Raw genomic sequence first — 18,527 nt, forward strand, 5'->3', positions numbered from 1 at the left:
ATTTGTAATTATGACAACAGGTGAGTACTGTATTTCCACAAGTAACACAAAATGCAACATTTTTAGACTCACTAAACCTCCATAAAGAGCGAACTGCACCATCGTTGTATTCATGCATTTTATTTTCTTCCTTTAAATCAGAATGATCTTAAATGAGCCTCCCCTAAATGGCATGAAATAATAATGAGCAAAAATGACTCAAAGCCAAACCTGCAGCAGTGAGCCCTTAGGTGACAAAGCTGGATTAATATTTGATGCCTAAATATGATTGGGCGGCGGCTGCGGGGGTTGTGTGGGTTGGGAGAGTGCAGGATGTTGTTGGGGTGCCCTCAGGTGGAGGCCAGGTATAATTGCTGTTGACATCCAACATGTCATTGTGCAATTAAAACATGTGTCGCTCCAGTGTGGCAGCAGGGCATGATGCCTGATGACAGCCTGGAGCCATTTGCCAAGTGTAAGCAGCTGGCACACCTCGAGTGGAGAAAATCATGTGACAGGGGACAACCCACCAAACACACTCACTCACACACACACACCTTCACCATCACTCTCATGCTCCCTCTTTGGCGAGTCACCTGGGTATTCATTTCATCACATATAGACTAAATGGTCACCCTGGATCATTTTCATTGTTATTTTGGCTGTTCTTTTTTCATGATAACATTCATTCATTTTCTGAACCACTTAATCCTCACTAGGGTCATGGGGGGCGAGGGGGTGTTAGAGCCTATCCCAGCCGTCTTCGGGCAGTAGGTGGGGGACACCCTGAACCGGTTGCCAGCCAATGAGAGGGCACACAGAAATGAACAACCATTCATGCTCACACTCACACCTAGGGACAATTTAGCGTGTTCAATCAGCCTGCCACGCATGTTTTTGGAATGAGGGAGGAAACCGGAGTACCCGCAGAAAACCCACGCAGGCCCGGGGAGAACATGCAAACTCCACACTGGGAGGCCAGAGCTGGAATTGAACCCGGTACCTCTGCACTGTCAAGTCAACAAAATCAGCAAAATGCATTTGTGAAATTATGTCATAGAAATGGGAGAAATACAGTCAATACGCCGTGGTTGCCAACCAGTCGCAAGGCGAATATGCTATTGTCAAACAACCATTCACTGTCAGCTTCACAACCATGGACAAGGCAGCCTTGTCTGAACAACACATGCATGTTTTTGGAACAATAAAACCCACGCGAGTACGAGGAGACCATACAAACCTCACACAAGAAGGTTGGAGAGGAAATTTAACCCCCAAACTCCAGAACTGTGAGGCAGAGGTGCTAACCACTACACACCATTTTGCCAAATCTTCAATTTCAAACAATAAAGTCAGAATCCAATGATTACTGACTTGCTTTTCATTGCTGACAGATGTCATGAGGCCCTCCTAATGAACTCGTCCGTGGGTCATTTATATCTTGCATGTAAATGTGCTCTTTTTATGCACATTTAACCGCATCAGATTTATGTGCATGTGATTTGCACACTTTTGTAATTATTTATTTGCTCTACCAGATACTAATTCTTCCCCTTTTTACACTGACATCACATTTTTGGTCAGCCAAACTATATTGCAAGTGTTCTGATTGACGTGATATGTTGAGTTGCTATGCATGCATCCATGGAGATGAGATATGTGACAAGTCAGGGCTGTTGAAAAGTCTGTCTCCACGCATTTGTGTGTGTGTGAGTGTGTGCGTGCACGCGCGCTTCCTGTTTGCCTCCAGGATTTTGCTGTTTCAGCAGGGTGGGAATCAGGCCAAAGTCTTGAGCCTCCCAGTAGCAATGAGCCAGTTAAGGAGCTGCCAGTAAAAATGGCGCCGCGCGTCAGTCACATTCACAGCTTATTCACAGCGGCGCCGCATAAAAAGGCTTTTCTCGTTCACTCGCCTCAACAAGCCACTAAATTGCCCTCACTTGAAAGATGGCGGCGTGTGTGTGAGGGTGTAAGTGCCTTTTAAGAGCAGCCACACATGAAATATGAGCTGGACGGAGTTAGCTGCCCATGCTAAATCTCAGGGCCATGTGCTGATGCATGTTACATGGATGATGTAGCCATCAGCAGACGTTTTTGCCAATGCCAAATGGATGCAGAAGTTACTTTACATACCCATGACTCCAGGTGTTCAGTATCTTTTTACAAGTCTTGTTTGTTGAACATTAGGTCCGTTCTGCTGCCATAACCACGCTCATTGTGGACTATATGTCCAAACACATGCTCTGTGTGTCTAGTGCAGGCATGTCCAGCTCCGGGCCTGGAAGGCCACTGTCCTGCCTGTTTTCCATCTCTCTGGGCTGCAACACACCTGATTCAGATGATCAGCTCATCAGCCAGCTCTGAAACAGCATTAGAACAATCCTGATTATTTGAATCAGGTGTGTTGCTCCTGGGAGAGCTGGAAAACAGGCAGGACAGCGGCCCTTGAGGTCCGACTTTGGACACCCCTGGTCTAGTGTGTGAATCATGGTGAAAGATACGTCCAAGAGCAGCTTGAAAATTCATCTAAGAAAGGAATTTAATTGTTTGAATAGCAATAAAGTGTGTGCGTGAGTGTGTGTGTATAAGCAATATATTCTGAGTTGCAAGTGACTGGTTTGCCAGCAATTTTTTTTAGCACATCTGCCCCGTTCCGCAGCCCTCCCATCTCTGATTTTATTTATATATATATATATATATATATATATATATATATATATATGTGTGTGTGTGTGTGTGTATATGTATATGTATATGTGTATGTATATATATATATATGTGTGTGTATATGTATATGTATATGTGTATGTATGTATATATATATATATATATATATATATATATATATATATATATATATATATATATATATATATATATATATATATATATATATATATATATATATATATATATATATATATATATATATATATATATATATAAATATTCATTCATTCATTCATTCATTCATTCATCTTCCGTACCGATTGATCCTCACTAGGGTCGCGGGGGGTGCTGGAGCCCATCCCAGCCGTCTCCGGGCAGTAGGCGGGGGACACCCTGAATCGGTTGCCAGCCAATCGCAGGGCACACATAGACGAACAACCATCCACGCTCACACTGACACCTAGGGACAATTTAGAGTGTTCAATCAGCCTGCCACGCATATTTTCGGAATGTGGGAGGTATATATATATATATATATATATATATATATATATATATGCCCCCTCCCCTCTCTGATTATATACAGGAGATATATACAGTATATATATATACAGAGAGAGAGAGAGAGAGAGAGAGAGAGAGAGAGAGAGAGATACACCCACACACACACACACACACACACACACGCGAATAAAAAAAACAAAAAACGGTAGTCACTGATCATTTTGTATTTCTGTGCATTGGGCTTTTTGTGATTCAACAGTAGGTTTTCATATTGCCTTATGATTTTCAAATTCAAGTCATATTGAAATTATGCTCAAAAAGTGGGGAGAAAGGAATAATAACCATTCATAATCATGACGTCACTGACTGCGCTTTTCTACGCATGCGTGTCTCGGAAAGCCGTAAACCTCCCGCAGCATGTCGTAAAATACAACCGAGGCAGTATTTTTTCTTCTGCACTCTACGCACTACAAATGTTCATTTCATCCGATATTGTTAATGCGATCTCCTTTTGGCACCATGACGAAAGAAGTTGGCCAGAGTGCTGTGACTCGAGCTGAAGCAAACGTGTTTCCCGAGTGAGGAGCCAAAAGATGGCTTGATGTGTTGCAAAAATAAACTCAACAATGGCAACCTACACAGACGCAGAAGGTAGGAGACATGAAGTCAACAAAGTCATCTTTCTCCGATTTCGTCTTAATTGTTAACGCAGCATGTAAATGTCTGATAAGTGTGTGTCTAAATGCGCGTGCACTCTTTTAAGGACATAATCTGGTGGTGGAGGTGAGCCCCGACATCCACATCTGTGGATTCTGCAAGCAACAGTATAACAATTTCGAGGTGTTTCTGGCCCACAAGAAGAGTGGATGTTCACTGCCTACGCGTGACACCTCAGCCACGGCTGCAGAAGCTTCCTCTATTCCAGGTAACGTCTTTTCTGCCTTCAGTCAGTCCTCACGTCTTTTCGACTGGTGCCTTTCCTCAACGTATTAGCCATTTCCCTGTGGAACAAAAACATCTATCGCCTTGACCAAACACATTCACCAAAAATGCACCTTTCATTCAAGAAAGCCCCGCTCGAATTAGAAAAAGCATCCTCTTTCAAGCTTCTCAAGTCTAGCCTCTGCATTTCTGCTAGTCACAAATCCTTAGATTGGCCACTTGAGTCTGACTGAGTTAAATCATGTGACTAATCTCTCTGCTATTTTCTGTCAACATCGTGTTCATAATTTCTCTCCCTTTTCTTTTGCTTTTCGCAATGATTACCTTTGTATCCATATCATCATCTTCCCACATTTTGCTTCTCATTTACTGTTATGTGTCCTTTCCCCCACTCAGGCATTGAGGTAGTTTTAGGGGAGACCTTCCAGACGTGTGTCCTGAGAGGGGTTAAGAAGATCCTGACCAAACCGCAGAAGACCAAAAAGCTAAAAGGCGCATTGACGTCCAAGAGGTACAGCTGTTTTTTCTCAGGTTAGTCCTGTCTTATTCCAGCCGAACAAAACACAAATGTCACAATTCATATATTGCTACCTTCATTCATTATGTATAAAAATTTCCATGTAGCCTAAAGAAATCATAAAATTACATAAAAGAAAACAATGTTCAAAGGAATATATTTTTGGAATGGCAATGTATGTCTTGAATGGAGTACACATACTTGTTAATCAGGCCATATTTCCGCATTTCCTTTTCTTCCAATCAAAGTAAACAAAGATGTGCTTCTCACCTGTTTCTAAAAGATTATCTTGGGTTGTTGTCAGAGTAAAATTTCCTCCCGAATTTGCTCCGAAAAAATATTGACCAGATAATTGAACTGCAGTGTGTAGTTATTTACCTTTATATAATTTTTTTTGTAAGTTCAGCATTTATTTATTACTTACTTAATTGGACTTTATATGGCAGTCTGGATGGCTTGTGGCACCACGCTGCCTTTCACGGGTCAGTCCTGATAATACGGCGAGTTTTTCCTCATCGTATTTGGGATCTCCCGCATTAAAAAAAAAAACGATTCTGATGTTTATCGGAGGTCTCGGCCCGATGGCATCGACTTGCAAACAGAGGTTGGCATTCCATCAGGTGTGCGGCACCTACAGTACATGTGAACTATCACCGGTAAATCTGTTCTCTTTGCCGTTTGGCTATCGGTAATGACTCAGACAGACTGAAATACTGTCACCGGGCTGACGATGCCCACCTTTGTTTGTAAATTATTTTACTGTGGTGCACTTGTACGCTTCGTGATAATGATGGTGCATTTAATGATTGAAGTTTTATTAATAAAAGTCACGCAAAAAATGTAGTTAAACTTATATGACAATTGGCTCTGCAAAAAACCCCTTTCAATGCCACATACAAATACAGCATCATAAAACAGTTCCAGGATTCGTGGTGGGTTTCATTTTGTCATATATGTTTTATGTTATGTGTTGTGTTTATTATTTTACTTTATGTTAACTGTTTTGTAAAGCGCTTTGTTACAGCTGCCGCTGTTGTGAAAGCGCTATATAAATCAGCATGTATTGTATTGTATTGTATTGTATTGTATTGTATTGTATTGTATTGTATTGTATTGTATTGTATTGTATATATCGTGTTTTCTTTCCTACAGGCTGCACCTTTAAGACACAGTATGGGCAAAAAGACATGGAGCGACACCTTAAAACTCACACCGGTACGTTCCTACCTCACAATGAGTCTCCGTTTAAAAATGAGCAGAAAGCGTGGACATATACCTGAGCCATCCTTTCTCTATTTCCTCCTTCAGGTGAGAAGCCGTTCGAGTGCGAGCTGTGCCACAAACGCTTTAGCCGGCGGGACAAGCTCAACATGCACAGCCGCTCGCACACGGGCGAGAAGCCTCATAAGTGCAAACTGTGCCCCTATGCGGCGGCCGACAGCAGCAGCCTGAAAAAGCACTTGCGAATCCACTACGACGAGCGGCCCTTCAAGTGCCAGATTTGTCCCTACGCCAGCCGTAACTCCAGCCAGCTCACCGTGCACCTGCGCTCACACACCGGTAGGTCGACGCCCATTTCGTCTGTACATTTGGTTCTGATGTACCGGTAGTGGAATCTTATGTGCTCCCCTATATTATTGTTGTAAATATCCACATGTCAAGAAGAAGTGTCTCCTCCATTGTCCTGTTTGAATGCATGGTTGACGGACTGGGTGTCACCCCGCGATCTGTGTCGTTGACGCAGCCGTCACGATCCTTCCTCGGCACACAATATGCTTCAGGATTTTTGTCGTCCAGCCTGTACGGCAGTGGTTGCCAACCTTTTTCTGCCTTGTGTACGCCCGAACCTTTTCGTCATACTATGAATGCTCATACAGTGACTCTCAAAAAGTAGAATGTAACGCAACTGATTATTGAATGTCATTTTATTTTGTCTCCTTAACTCATTCAGTACCAGCCAATTCTAGACCAAGTCTGAAAAGACGTTTAAAAACGTCTTTGGGAGTGAATGAGTTAAGTTGAACATTTCATTTTCAGGCATTGCCTTATTTTGAACTCGAATTGAGCCTGAATATCATTAGTGTTGCATTGAAAACCTGTTGAAGGAAACAGAATTACGATTCGGAACGTAGAAGACCCACGACAGTTGTGAGAGCGCCCTTTTTGACGTCTTGCGTTTTGTGCTCTCCAAGGAGATGCACCCTTCCAATGCCAGCAGTGTGACGCCAAGTTTAAGATCAACTCCGACTTGAAGAGACACATTCGGGTCCACTCGGGAGAGAAGCCTTACAAGTGTGACCTATGCGAGTACCGCTGCGCCATGAAAGGTAACCTCAAGTCTCATGTTCAGATCAAACACAGCACAGAAAACGCCTTCCGCTGTGCCCATTGCGAGTTCACGTGCGCCAACAAGATGGCGCTACGGCAGCACTCGCGCCAGCACAGGCCCGTTCAACCCATGCAGTGCTCAAAGTGCACGTACTCCTGCGCCAGTCGCGGGGCACTAAAAGTCCACGAGAGGATCCATTCTGAGGAGCGTCCCTTTAAATGCGACTCGTGCAACTATGCCTCGAAGCAACGCAGCAATCTGGTCATCCACAAGAAGAGGTTCCACTCGGACACACCCGAAAAGGGTGGCGGGAAAAAGGCGGGCGATGACCCCCCGAAACCCATCAGCTCTCGTTACCGAGCCAAGCTGGACGCCACTCGAGCCTTCAGTTGCGACTCGTGCAGCGCATCGTTTGTGAGGGAAGACTCGCTGAGGAGTCACCGGAAGCAACACAGAGAGACGCAGAATCCGCTGCAGGCGCAAGTGACCGGCCCTCTTGCCCATGAGATGTCACCGCGTGACAACACTCAGTTGGACGGCCCGCTCCAGGTGGACTCCTTGGCCCCTTACAATAGCACGCAGTTGAAAATTATCGTGTCTTCTGCGGAGAGCCCCAACAAGATGGTTCTGTTGAGTCCAGAACACCAGGACATGGTGGTGAACTCCATGATCCAGCAGGTCAACCTGCTGGCACCCGTGCAGCCACCTGGGTCGTCCCAAAACGCAGAAGCCACTTTTGTACCCCAGACGGTCCTCTTGACACCGCTCCTCTCAGCCGACGACACCAACGGCCCTCTGCACCAAACGCTGGTCCACTCGGCAGTGGGCGCTCAGGAGTCCAGCGTCGTCCCTCAAACTTTCATCACAACCTGCACCGAATTAGAGGACTTGCGTGCCTTGGTGCAAGAGGGCGGCACAGAGGTGACCGTTGTGACAGAAGGAAATGCGGCTACAGTGAATTCGAAGAGTCCGACCGGACTGGCCACAGAATCCACTGTCGATCCAGTGGAGGGTCAAGGGCAGTGCCTTAGCATGTGAAAGCTTCGAACAAAGCGGAACCTTTTAAACGGACATTTACTGCAACATAAGCTACTTTGCCTGGAGCAAACTTTTTCGGGGGTCTGGTGTTAACTTTAGTCATGTACTTACAGTGATGTTAGATTTAAACTTTTTTTTTTTTGGAATATCAAATTCATAATGTGGAGGTGTAATAGTAGAACTTGGACTCATGTACTCTCATAAGCACTCTCATAAGCAGACGTGGGGAACATGTGGCATGTGGGCCGCTTTTAAGGGCTGTAAACATGGAAAGCAATTGAGTATTTATACTCCAGGTATACACCCTTGATATCCAAATAAAGGTCCATTTCCTGACCGACAGAGTGAGCAAAACTTCCGCTAATGCTACTTCTGTTCAACTATCTGAGGAGAGGGCCGTGCAGGAGTAGAAGGATATGAGGAATACATGACAAGGCATCTTTATGTATATTTCATCCACCAGGTAACTCAATGTGCTTCACATAGTTACAAAACAAGATAAAGGCAAAATACAACATTTCAAGGCAAAAGATGTTTTAATTTTTTTTTAAATTGAAGACATTTAAAAGCAAAGTAGAAAATAGTGGGGGGAAAGTACTGTACTTGCAAGTCAAAACTGTTACTAGAAACGTGGGAAAAACGTTACTGATGAGGCAGTTCTACTAACGAGAGTGTACAGTACTGACATATGGACCTTAAGCTAGATATCAGGGATGTCTATTCATTCATTCATTCATCTTCCGAGCCGCTTGATCCTCACTAGGGTCGCGGGGTGTGCTGGAGCCTATCCCAGCTGTCTTCGGGCAGTAAGCGGGGGACACCCTGAATCGGTTGCCAGCCAATCGCAGGGCACACATAGACGAACAACCATCCACGCTCACACTCACACCCAGGGACAATTTAGAGCGTCCAATCAGCCTACCATGCATGTTTTTGGAATGTGGGAGGAAACCGGAGCACCCGGAGAAAACCCACGCAGGCCCGGGGAGAACATGCAAACTCCACACAGGAAGGTCGGAGCTGGAATCGAACCCGGTACCTCTGCACTGTGAAGCCGACGCGCTAACCACTGGACTACCGGGCCGCCCTTCAGGGATGTCTAAAAAATGCTCAATGTTTTCCAGACAGGACAACAATTACCGCAATGCAATTACCGCAATGCAATTCGAAAAACAAATAAAATGTTCGTGGAACTGTCATATAAAAAACAACAACAACAAAAATTTGACCCACAAATGCTTCTAATGTATTTTGTGTGAAGCCCAAACGACGAGCGCTCCTTGAGCTAAAAAGGTGACTGAAGCAGCTGGACTGCAGTTCCCCAAATGGTCCACAAGAAGGCAGCATAGAAATAGACTGCAAGCTGCCAATATGGATTTTTTTTTTTTGTAACCTTCAGATCGATCCATCCAGGTCCCATTCATCGTGGATTTTGCGAGGAGAAAAATCTAATAATGCACACCAAGGTCTGACTTTCTTAAAAGCCGTGTTTCGCTCCACTGATTGATTTTTCAATAAAGTGCTGTTCTTCTTCAAGCCTCAGCATCATCTGGCCTCTTGTTCCTCACTTGACTTCAGCACTTAGTTTTTTATTTATTTATTTATTTATCTTTTAGGTGAAGGTTGAACTTGAACACTTGACTATTGATTTCTTTTTTTAATGTATACCCGTTAGTCTAAATCATGTTGTTCTTGGAGAATATGCTTTGTGGGCATTGGGAACCTGACTCAAAACAATGTTTTATATATTATTTATATTTTTAAATTGAAGAGAAACAAAGCTACAATCGAATGATAATTATGAATGTTAAAGTTTTACATACAACCATATGTGGACAGTTAAAGGTCTATGATAGCAAGTTCTTGAAAATATATGATAACCAGTGCAGCACAGTGCCACAGGTGTTCACAGGTCTGTCTCCAGGTTTTCTGAGGCCTGGGTTTGAGACTATACTCTGGCTTTTCTGTGTGCTTTGCGCAAGTTCTCCCTGTGCTTGCGTGGCTTTTCTCCGGGTACCCTGGCTTCCTTCCGCATACCTTAATGTGCCTACTGGGTTCATAGTGATATTTGTTGAATCTCGTTTACCAGTAATAATTCCTCCCATTGTTTTGTTAAAATGGATTTGTTCATTTTTAAAAACTCATTTGATGTAAAATGAGTCAAAAGCAGTTTATAATATACACTTAAAATGTGGGGTGACCAAACCTTTTGGAGTGATGAACTAATCTTAAACATCCCCATTTCATACACAGGCATGGTAATCAACCATTCTCTGTTTTTAAGATTGACTAATGATTGCGAATGAAGTAGTCGACAAATAATAATATAATAATATAAAATAATAACAACATACCGATAGGAAAACAAAATCTCATTTGATCGTGAGTGTCGACTCTCCATGAATCTTGATTGACTTTAGTGCGTGTCTGTGTTTGTGGCAGTTGTGCGCGTGCGTGTTCCTCTTGAAGGTTGCAGCAGTATGATAATGTTTTGGCACGTCTTCCTTCCTTCCTGTGTTTGAGTGGGGTCATAAATGCCACCCCCTTACAAAAAAAAGGGCCATTTCCACTCACCAGCTGCTTAAAGAAATCGTAAGATTTGCGAGATGCAGACCTCCTAGACATAAAGAACAACCACAAGCACACAAAAGACCAAAGTGTCAACATGTCTTCATATTGAATGATGATGTGTGTTTGCATGTGTCAACTTTAACTCCACCATGATGACCTTTGCTTTGTATGCACACAATGCACCATCCAGCCACTAATGAAATTAACTGATTGTTGTCATATTGAAGACCTTAACTCTGCATCAGGGTTTTGGCAATGTTTGGCCTGCAAGCCACTTACTGCCTGCTCTGTTATTTAATCTGGCACGCTAAGCGTTTCCATTTTTAAGGATTTTCATCTCCAAAAATAATGATCAAAACTTGTGCCGTAAGCGAGAACGTTTTATTTGTATTGATTTGGCCTACTTGTGGTTGTGAGCACCACACTCCAGCAGCGTCAATTTGCAAGGCCTGCTCGAGGTAACTTTTCGTTGGATATTTTGCTGTGAGAGTTTACGCCAAAGACAACGAATACGCTATTTGAATTTGGCTTTGCAACGTGTTGTGCAAATGACTTGCGATGTCTCCAACGAGCATCAAGCAAGTACAACTGAAAATAAAAGTATCTATAGTAAATGCTTGTCCATCATTGCGCCAGTGACCGCTCTATGATAGGCTGCACATGTGAGCAGAGGTTGTATGTCACCACAGGAAGATAAAGTATATATATGTATATGATAAGAAAACCTTTATTCGTCTGGCAATGGAGAAATTCCTAATTCACAGCAGCAAAGTAATGAAAGGAAGAAGTAGAACAACAAAATACAGGAGCGGCTGGAAAGGCAGCCACTCTGGCGGCGCCATTTTGTTGCACCCGCTGCAAAAAAAAAAATCATTAAAAATGTCTTTGTTCTTTTTGGATTATCGAAATAAAACTATTTGTTTAATGTAAATACATATATAAATACTTAGAGTGTGTTTCGAAACGCATCCAAAGTTGTTTGTTATTTTGTTGATCCTTATCTTCATGACATAAAATACACATGATGGGTGTCTGCTAGATTCACTTTCATTTTGTTTGTTTGTTTGCGGTGACCACAGAGGAACCTCGAATGTTGAACGCAATCTGTTCCGTAACTCTAGTCCACCTCCTCCATTGGATGAAACTATTCCAGGGTTAAATCGTCACCATCGTCAAACACTTTATTAACGTTTTTCTTTCCATAACATGTTATTGTATGGAAATGTCCTAGGAACACCTAGGAAATTCAAAAGGGAAAGTTATGCAAGCATTAAAACAATACACCACTCAGCTTCAATGTCAAACACTAAACTGCCAAGGCGCTTCGCATCAGAAATACACATCCTGCAGCTCTTTTTTTAAATTGTTGGAATTGTAAGACAACTCTACAAAGAAGTACTGTCACTGCTTTATGGTGAGTGTAAAAAAAAATAGCCGTTCTTTATGTCGATATTTGAGATGGAGTGGACTAATACTAATACTGTCAGTGGAAAAAGGAGTCAACCCCTGTGTGGTAACACTTCCATCCATCATTTCTGATGGTGATTGTCATAATTAATGGGGGCTTGGGTGGGTTGTGGTGAGCAGGAACCTTTCACAGCTAACTTTGGCCAAGAGGAGGGGTACACTGGACTGGCTGCGAGCCAGCCGCAGAGCACATTTTGACCACGAATGACCTATGGAGATTTTAGTTTAACCCTTTCAGGGACAGCGGTTACTACAGTGGGTATCGGATTACAGGTTATCATTATTGGTGCATGAAATTATTAATTTCAGTCAACTAAACATGCTTTTTTTTGGTTTAAGAGTTGGATTCCGCCGTATGTGGAAAAAAAAAAAACCCTTCACATATGCAGTGGGAGAACATGCAAACTCAAGACATAGGTCTCAGCAAAGATTCAAACCCTGAACCTGAGAACTGTGGCAGACGCGCTAACCACTAGTCCTATCTGCTGCTATAGTAAAACTTCAAATCAATAAATTGTGTACTGACATATATTGGCACGGTGACATCGATTAACGTGTACCCAGGAGGTGAATCTTTTTCACAAAACATAGCAGACTTTGAATTACCGACCACATTTGGTCCATTTTTTTGTTGTCATCGCATTTTCCCTCCTTGCCATCACTTTGTAGTGCGACTTTTACGATGTGTACTTGTGATTTCACAAAGCTCCACAAATATGTGCAGGGGTGTGACATGACACACGTGTTCATTTTTGCCTTTCTCCTCAACGACTTAAATGTCCAAATCTGCTTTCCACTTTATTTCCTCAAAAATGTGCTCTTGTTTGACTGTTCGAGCATAGATTTTAACACACAAAATGTCTTTTGATTGCTCGTGAAGTTCAATCTACACTCTTAAATAGAGAAAACCAATCAAATTTAAACCCAAACTTAACAATCAACAGTTAAAATATCATTAAAATTTGAGATGATTTCAGTGAGCATTGCCTACGTTGTTAGACAACAGTGTGATCTGAAATTTTTGATTGCCCAAAAATCTAGCTGATAAGGTCACAAATTATGTATTTCATTTCCAGGAAGGAACCACATTTCTAATTTGGGATCTTGAGCTGAAAAAGTCTGCTCAAGCCTGTTTTTAAGGTGTGGTCTTTTGTCTTTTTCTTTTAATCTCTATTAGCTTGTCAGGAAGCATTATCCTGACACACTGTCTTGTTATTGTTGCTGCTTTGAGACTAAAAACAGCAATTGGAAAAGTCCTGGGGGGTGGGGTGGGGATGGGGGGGTCAGAAAAAATAAATGTAACGTTGAGCCACTAGGCAGTGCTATGGTGAGAGCAGAAAATCCCATAAAAGTCCTTTAATGGACAAAGGAATGCGACAGTATCTGGTGTGTGCCAGGCCAGTGCACACTGTAATGACACACGCAGGCTCCCACCATTTTGTAACATTCAGAACAAATGAATCAGGTTTTGTGCTTCACTCTGACACATTAAGTTTGGGAAAAATCTATTTTATTTCAGAATTGGGGAGGGACACAAGCAGTTACGTCGTTCTCGCTTGTCAGCATGTAGCTTTGTGTTTCCTGTGCCTACATTTGCAGGACAATTGACCCCCACCCACCCCCTCCAACACAACACAATGCAGCTACATCTTGAGCTCTCTTTTTTGGAAAAAAAAATGTTCTCATTAACATGGATGGATAGATAGATAAATAGAGAGAGAGACTTTATTCGTCCCATAAAGGAAATTACACGCATAGCTATTCCCAGTTGACGTTGATAATAAAACCATATTAACTATATTCTACGAAGGTCTGCTAGCTTAATGCTAACACACAACGTAAAATACTATAGAAGTGTGAATGAAACTAACATTGAGATTGTGGTAATCATAAACCTTTAAAAAATGAAAAGATACAAACAGGAGCACAGTGTAGCTTGACTGTTTGTAATTTATTCTTTTCACGTTGTTTCTGCTGCTTCTTTTTAAAATAAGAGTGACCGAAAGCCAAAGAAGAAGCTAACTTGCCAAGTTAATGCTTTGGTTTAAATCAAATGGCTTTACATTTGTATTCTGCATGTCAATCTTATTTGTATTAAATCTGTTTCATTACCAACAAAAAAAACTTTGAAAAACAAAACAAGATCCGACATTGTAATATTTCAACATCCTCTTTAGCACATTTTAAACAGGGTATTTTCTCTCAAATTATATTTACATAGCTGAATGGATCCCGTCGTTTGTCCTCACAATGCTATTGGTTGGAAATTGTGTTAATAGGTCCAGTCATCTAGCCGTGACGTCAAACTGTCGGCAAAGCTCCAGAGGTGCTCTTCTCCTTGTTTTAAACTGGGGTGTTCAAGATTCAAGTGAGTAAAATTCCTTTTTTCATCTTTTTTTTTGTTCACTGTAAGATCGAGAACATGTAGACATGAAGTCATTTTGCAAAACAGTCATCAAATTTGAATTAGAGCTTGTTATGTCCATGTTGCATGGCAGCGACGTTGGGACTTAGTGGTGGCCAAAATGACCAGAGGCCTCTGCATTTCTTACATGCTTATATATTGAAGTAAATGTTGCAGAAATCTGAAATTGTTGATGGTTCAGTGTCGCTTCGTTCTAAATGTGCTTTTCTTTTAAAGGTTGCTCAGTTTAATTTGTAACTTCAAGCTGATCCGTGCCTATTTTCCGTGAGTGTTTATCTAAGTAGGAGTCAGAAAAACAGGATCTAAATGTTGGGGGTTGTTTGGGTTCACTTGCATTTTTCGGGGACAGGTAGAGATAGTCATGAATGTGAACTTGTAACTGCTTTTTTTGGGGGGGGCATGGCTTCCTTTTTATATGATAAGTACAGAGTATAACAGGCCCTCAGACAGAATTGTGTGGATATATTGAAATGTTGATTATCATTTGCATTGGAATGGTGATACTTAGACCACTGGTCTGCTCATGCAGGATGAGCCTGTGTTTGTTGGGGTTATCCTCGCTACATTATCAAACTTGAATTCTTGACATGTATTTCTTTACTTTTCCCATTTCAGGATGCCAATGCATAGAAGTCATCAGAGTTTCCGTGTGCAGGATGTGATCGCTACCATCCAAAATGGAGACAGCGATTTTGAAACGCAACTAGACTCTGATTCAAGTGATCCAGAGAAGTATGGTGACTTGAGCGAAATGGGCAAAGAAAACAACCAACACAGTGATCCAGCCTCAGCCTATTGTGATATGGATATGGAACTGCAAACAAAAACCCCACTTTGCCCCATGAGAGGTTTTGCTGGTTCAAAAGGAATTTCATCAGCGGAAGTCATTACCAAACCTGCGTCTCTGCTCACCCCACTGGCGTACTTCAAAAGCTTTGTGACGGATGACATGATTGATGCTCTGACCAGGAACACAAACGAGTACAGTTTGCAAAAAGTGGGACATCTGTTACCGCCAAGATCCTGGAAATTCAGAGGATGCTTGGGATTTTCCTGAAAATGGGCCTCGTGCAAATGCCTGGAATCCGCACGTTTTGGAAATCAGACACACGCTACACACCGGTTTCCGACGTGATGTCCCGCAATCGAATAGAAGCGCTGGTGACGTCATTACATTTTGTGAACAATTGGACTGTGCCAGAGATGGAAAAGAGGGACAAACTTTGGAAACTGAGACCATGGTTGGATTCATTCATGGAGCTACGTCTTCAGGTGTTACCTGAAGAGCACAACTCTGTGGATGAAATGGTTATTCCTTTCAAGGGAAGGTTCATCAAACAGTATGTGCGGTACAAGCCACACCAATAGGGATTCAAATTATGGGTGAGGACTGGAATATCTGCATTACTGTGCGATTTTGATGTCTACCAAGGGGATGTTGATGTGAGGAGAGTCAGATCTGAGCTTGGACTGCCAGGCGATGTCGTGATGAGGGTCAAAACTAGTCGACTCCGACGACTCTTTCACCAGTGTCCCATTGATGGTCAAGCTCCTTGATCATGGAATCTACTGTGTGGGAACAGCCTGAGAGGTACGCTTACCCAACTGCGACCTTCAGGATGAAAAGAGTCTTTGATGTCCGAGTGGAAGGGAACACAAAGTGGTACGACAACTGAGAAGTGATACTTGTGTCATCCTTTGCCGGACCAGATCCTGTGCAGAAAATTCAGCGCTGGGACAAAGGCGCCAGAACCACAGTTGAGGTGAAGAGGCCATACATTGTCGGTTGCTACAACAAGTACATGGGCGGCGTGGATTTGCTGGACTCATTTGCAGCCAATTATAACTTCCCAATGAAATCCTGCCGCTGGTACATGTACACCTTTTAGCACACCATCATCCTTTCTGTCGTCAACGCCTGGCTCGTCTACAAGTGGGACTGTAAAGCGCTGTACCAAACAAAGAAACAAACACTGAGCAGGTTGCTTCCTCTCTCATTCTGATGCATGCAACACCAAAGAGAGGACCACCATCTTACAGGTACAGAGATGGTGACATTGGTGAGTCCTTCGTGTCATCTGAAGAGGTCATCCCCAAGCGATGCAAGCGCCCCCCTCCACCCAAGGCAAGAGGTCAGTGGCCCACCCCCCAATGGATGTTCGCCAAGACATGGTTGCACATTTCCCAGGGAAGACCAAGAGAGGACGTTGTAGACACTGTGTTCAGGGATATACAGCCACGCTGTGCAGCAAGTGCAAAGTTCGCCTCTGCTTCACAGAGGCCTTTGCTTTGTAGACTATCACAGCAAATGAATATTGTTGAAAAATGGTCTACATAATGTCAATATTCGATTTTGGGTAGTTTCAATAAATTCACATGTTCATGAAACTATTATTATGATTATTACATGATTATTAGTTATATAGGTACTCTTAAGCGGCTCGATTTACAATCCATCCTGCATGCAAATGCTTTAATGTTCTTTATACTTGACCAGACAGAGTGAGTCCAACTGGGAATTTCTACTTCCACTAAGTTCCACCATTGCAAGAATATATTTTCCTAAAAAGCTAAAAAAAAAAAAAAAAAAAAAAAACATTTTTTAAAACCCTCTTCAATTTCTACACCAGAGGCCTCCTACAATCTAAATGGTCCCAAAAAATATGTGATTTTTTTTCTCTGTCTGTGTCTTACAGGGTTAAAACAATGCTGGGAATTCCTCTGGTTTCAACAGATGGCTATTAGCAAGGAAAAATATTGTCTTTGTTCACACATGCCTTATCCTAAGAAAACAAACACGATGGAAATCTGATCTTTACACATGCAAGCCATTGTGTGTGTGTGTGTGTGCAAGAGTGATGCATGAGTATGTGCTCGAGCTGGTATTTACCTTGCCTGTTTTCAAAGTGTTTCAATCAGACAGCATTTGCCATACCCATTCTTTTACAGTTGACAACGCCTTCGTATGCAATTTCATAATACCAACTAGAAACGGCACCTCCTTTAAAAATTGCACCCGAATGTTAAGAAACGATGGGTACTGTAGAAATGAGGACTTTGATACATGAATGTGTTCGTCCATGACATCATATCATATCATATCATATCATATATCATATCATATCATATCATATCATATCATATCATTCCCCACCATACAAATTGGCCCTCTTGTGACAGTGAACAGTGTTTCGATGACCGAAAAGCTGAATGTACACATTGGCTTTGGTGTCATCACACCACAGCAAGAACTCGTGTTATGGACCAATGAAAATAAGGCTGAACGTTTTGACCGTATTTTTTAAAAAAAAGTAGATTTGAGCAAACAGCACAGCTTATAACGAATAGAACACCATACCTACAATGAATCATGGTGATGGCGCCATCATGCTTTGGGGCCGCTTTTCTTTACCTGGAACTAGGGTCTGAGACAAGATGGGGGAATTGTGAACTAATTCTGACTAATAGCAGTCAGTGTCAGCACAAAAACTTCAGGACTTCTGCTGGAAAGCAAAAAAAAACCCCAAAAAAGAAAGGAAAAGGCCACTAGAACAGTTACACTTTATTTGGAGGTCATCAAAGGCTCTTGAAGTGGTGGCCCCATTCATTTCAAAACAGGCGCATCCCAGTTATAAGATGTATAACTTAGATAACAAGATAACAATATTATTTTAGTTTCTTTCTATTAATGCTCCTATTGTGTGAGGGTTTTTTTTTCATTTGACTCGTCCACATTATCTGGCACAATATCACAAAACCTGACATTTGAGCTGGGGTGTGTAGACTTTTCATATCAACTGTTTTTGTTCTTGCCATGAATGTGCTGAAGTGACAGTTTGATGAGTTTTACAAATGCTGGTAGGAGATGAGAATGTGACACTCCTGGGTGCGGGATAGTCATCTCCTAAGCTGCTGCTTTGTTTAAGCTTCAAGGGCTAAAGCTGGGGGAAATGTTGCGGCTTATAATCAGAACTTTCTGGTACTTTAGATAAATTCCTGGGGTTTCAACTTGTTGTCATGCTTGGTTATTCGTGGACCTTCAGGGTCAGACCCAGGAAACAGCCTTGTTTTCATTGTGATAGGCT

General features: G+C 42.3%; 1 protein-coding gene across 2 annotated transcripts; it reads left to right on the plus strand.

Moving 5' to 3' along the window:
- Nucleotides 1-3,541: 3,541 nt before the first annotated feature.
- On the plus strand, nucleotides 3,542-8,699 carry zfp64 (zinc finger protein 64 homolog (mouse)). 2 transcript variants are annotated; one of them, XM_052059473.1, is made up of 6 exons: nucleotides 3,542-3,804; nucleotides 3,917-4,078; nucleotides 4,492-4,626; nucleotides 5,765-5,827; nucleotides 5,921-6,172; nucleotides 6,805-8,699. In XM_052059473.1, the coding sequence occupies exons 1-6, from the start codon at nucleotides 3,780-3,782 to the stop codon at nucleotides 7,977-7,979; spliced, it is 1,812 nt and encodes a 603-aa protein (XP_051915433.1). In that variant the 5' UTR covers nucleotides 3,542-3,779; the 3' UTR covers nucleotides 7,980-8,699. The 2 variants fall into 2 exon arrangements, with proteins under 2 accessions (XP_051915433.1, XP_051915434.1); XM_052059474.1 differs by lacking the exons at nucleotides 3,542-3,804; nucleotides 3,917-4,078 and having other exon boundaries at nucleotides 4,493-4,606.
- Nucleotides 8,700-18,527: the final 9,828 nt, after the last annotated feature.

Source organism: Hippocampus zosterae, chromosome 2 (assembly GCF_025434085.1).
Source record: "Hippocampus zosterae strain Florida chromosome 2, ASM2543408v3, whole genome shotgun sequence".
NCBI classification, from domain to species: Eukaryota; Metazoa; Chordata; class Actinopteri; order Syngnathiformes; family Syngnathidae; genus Hippocampus; species Hippocampus zosterae.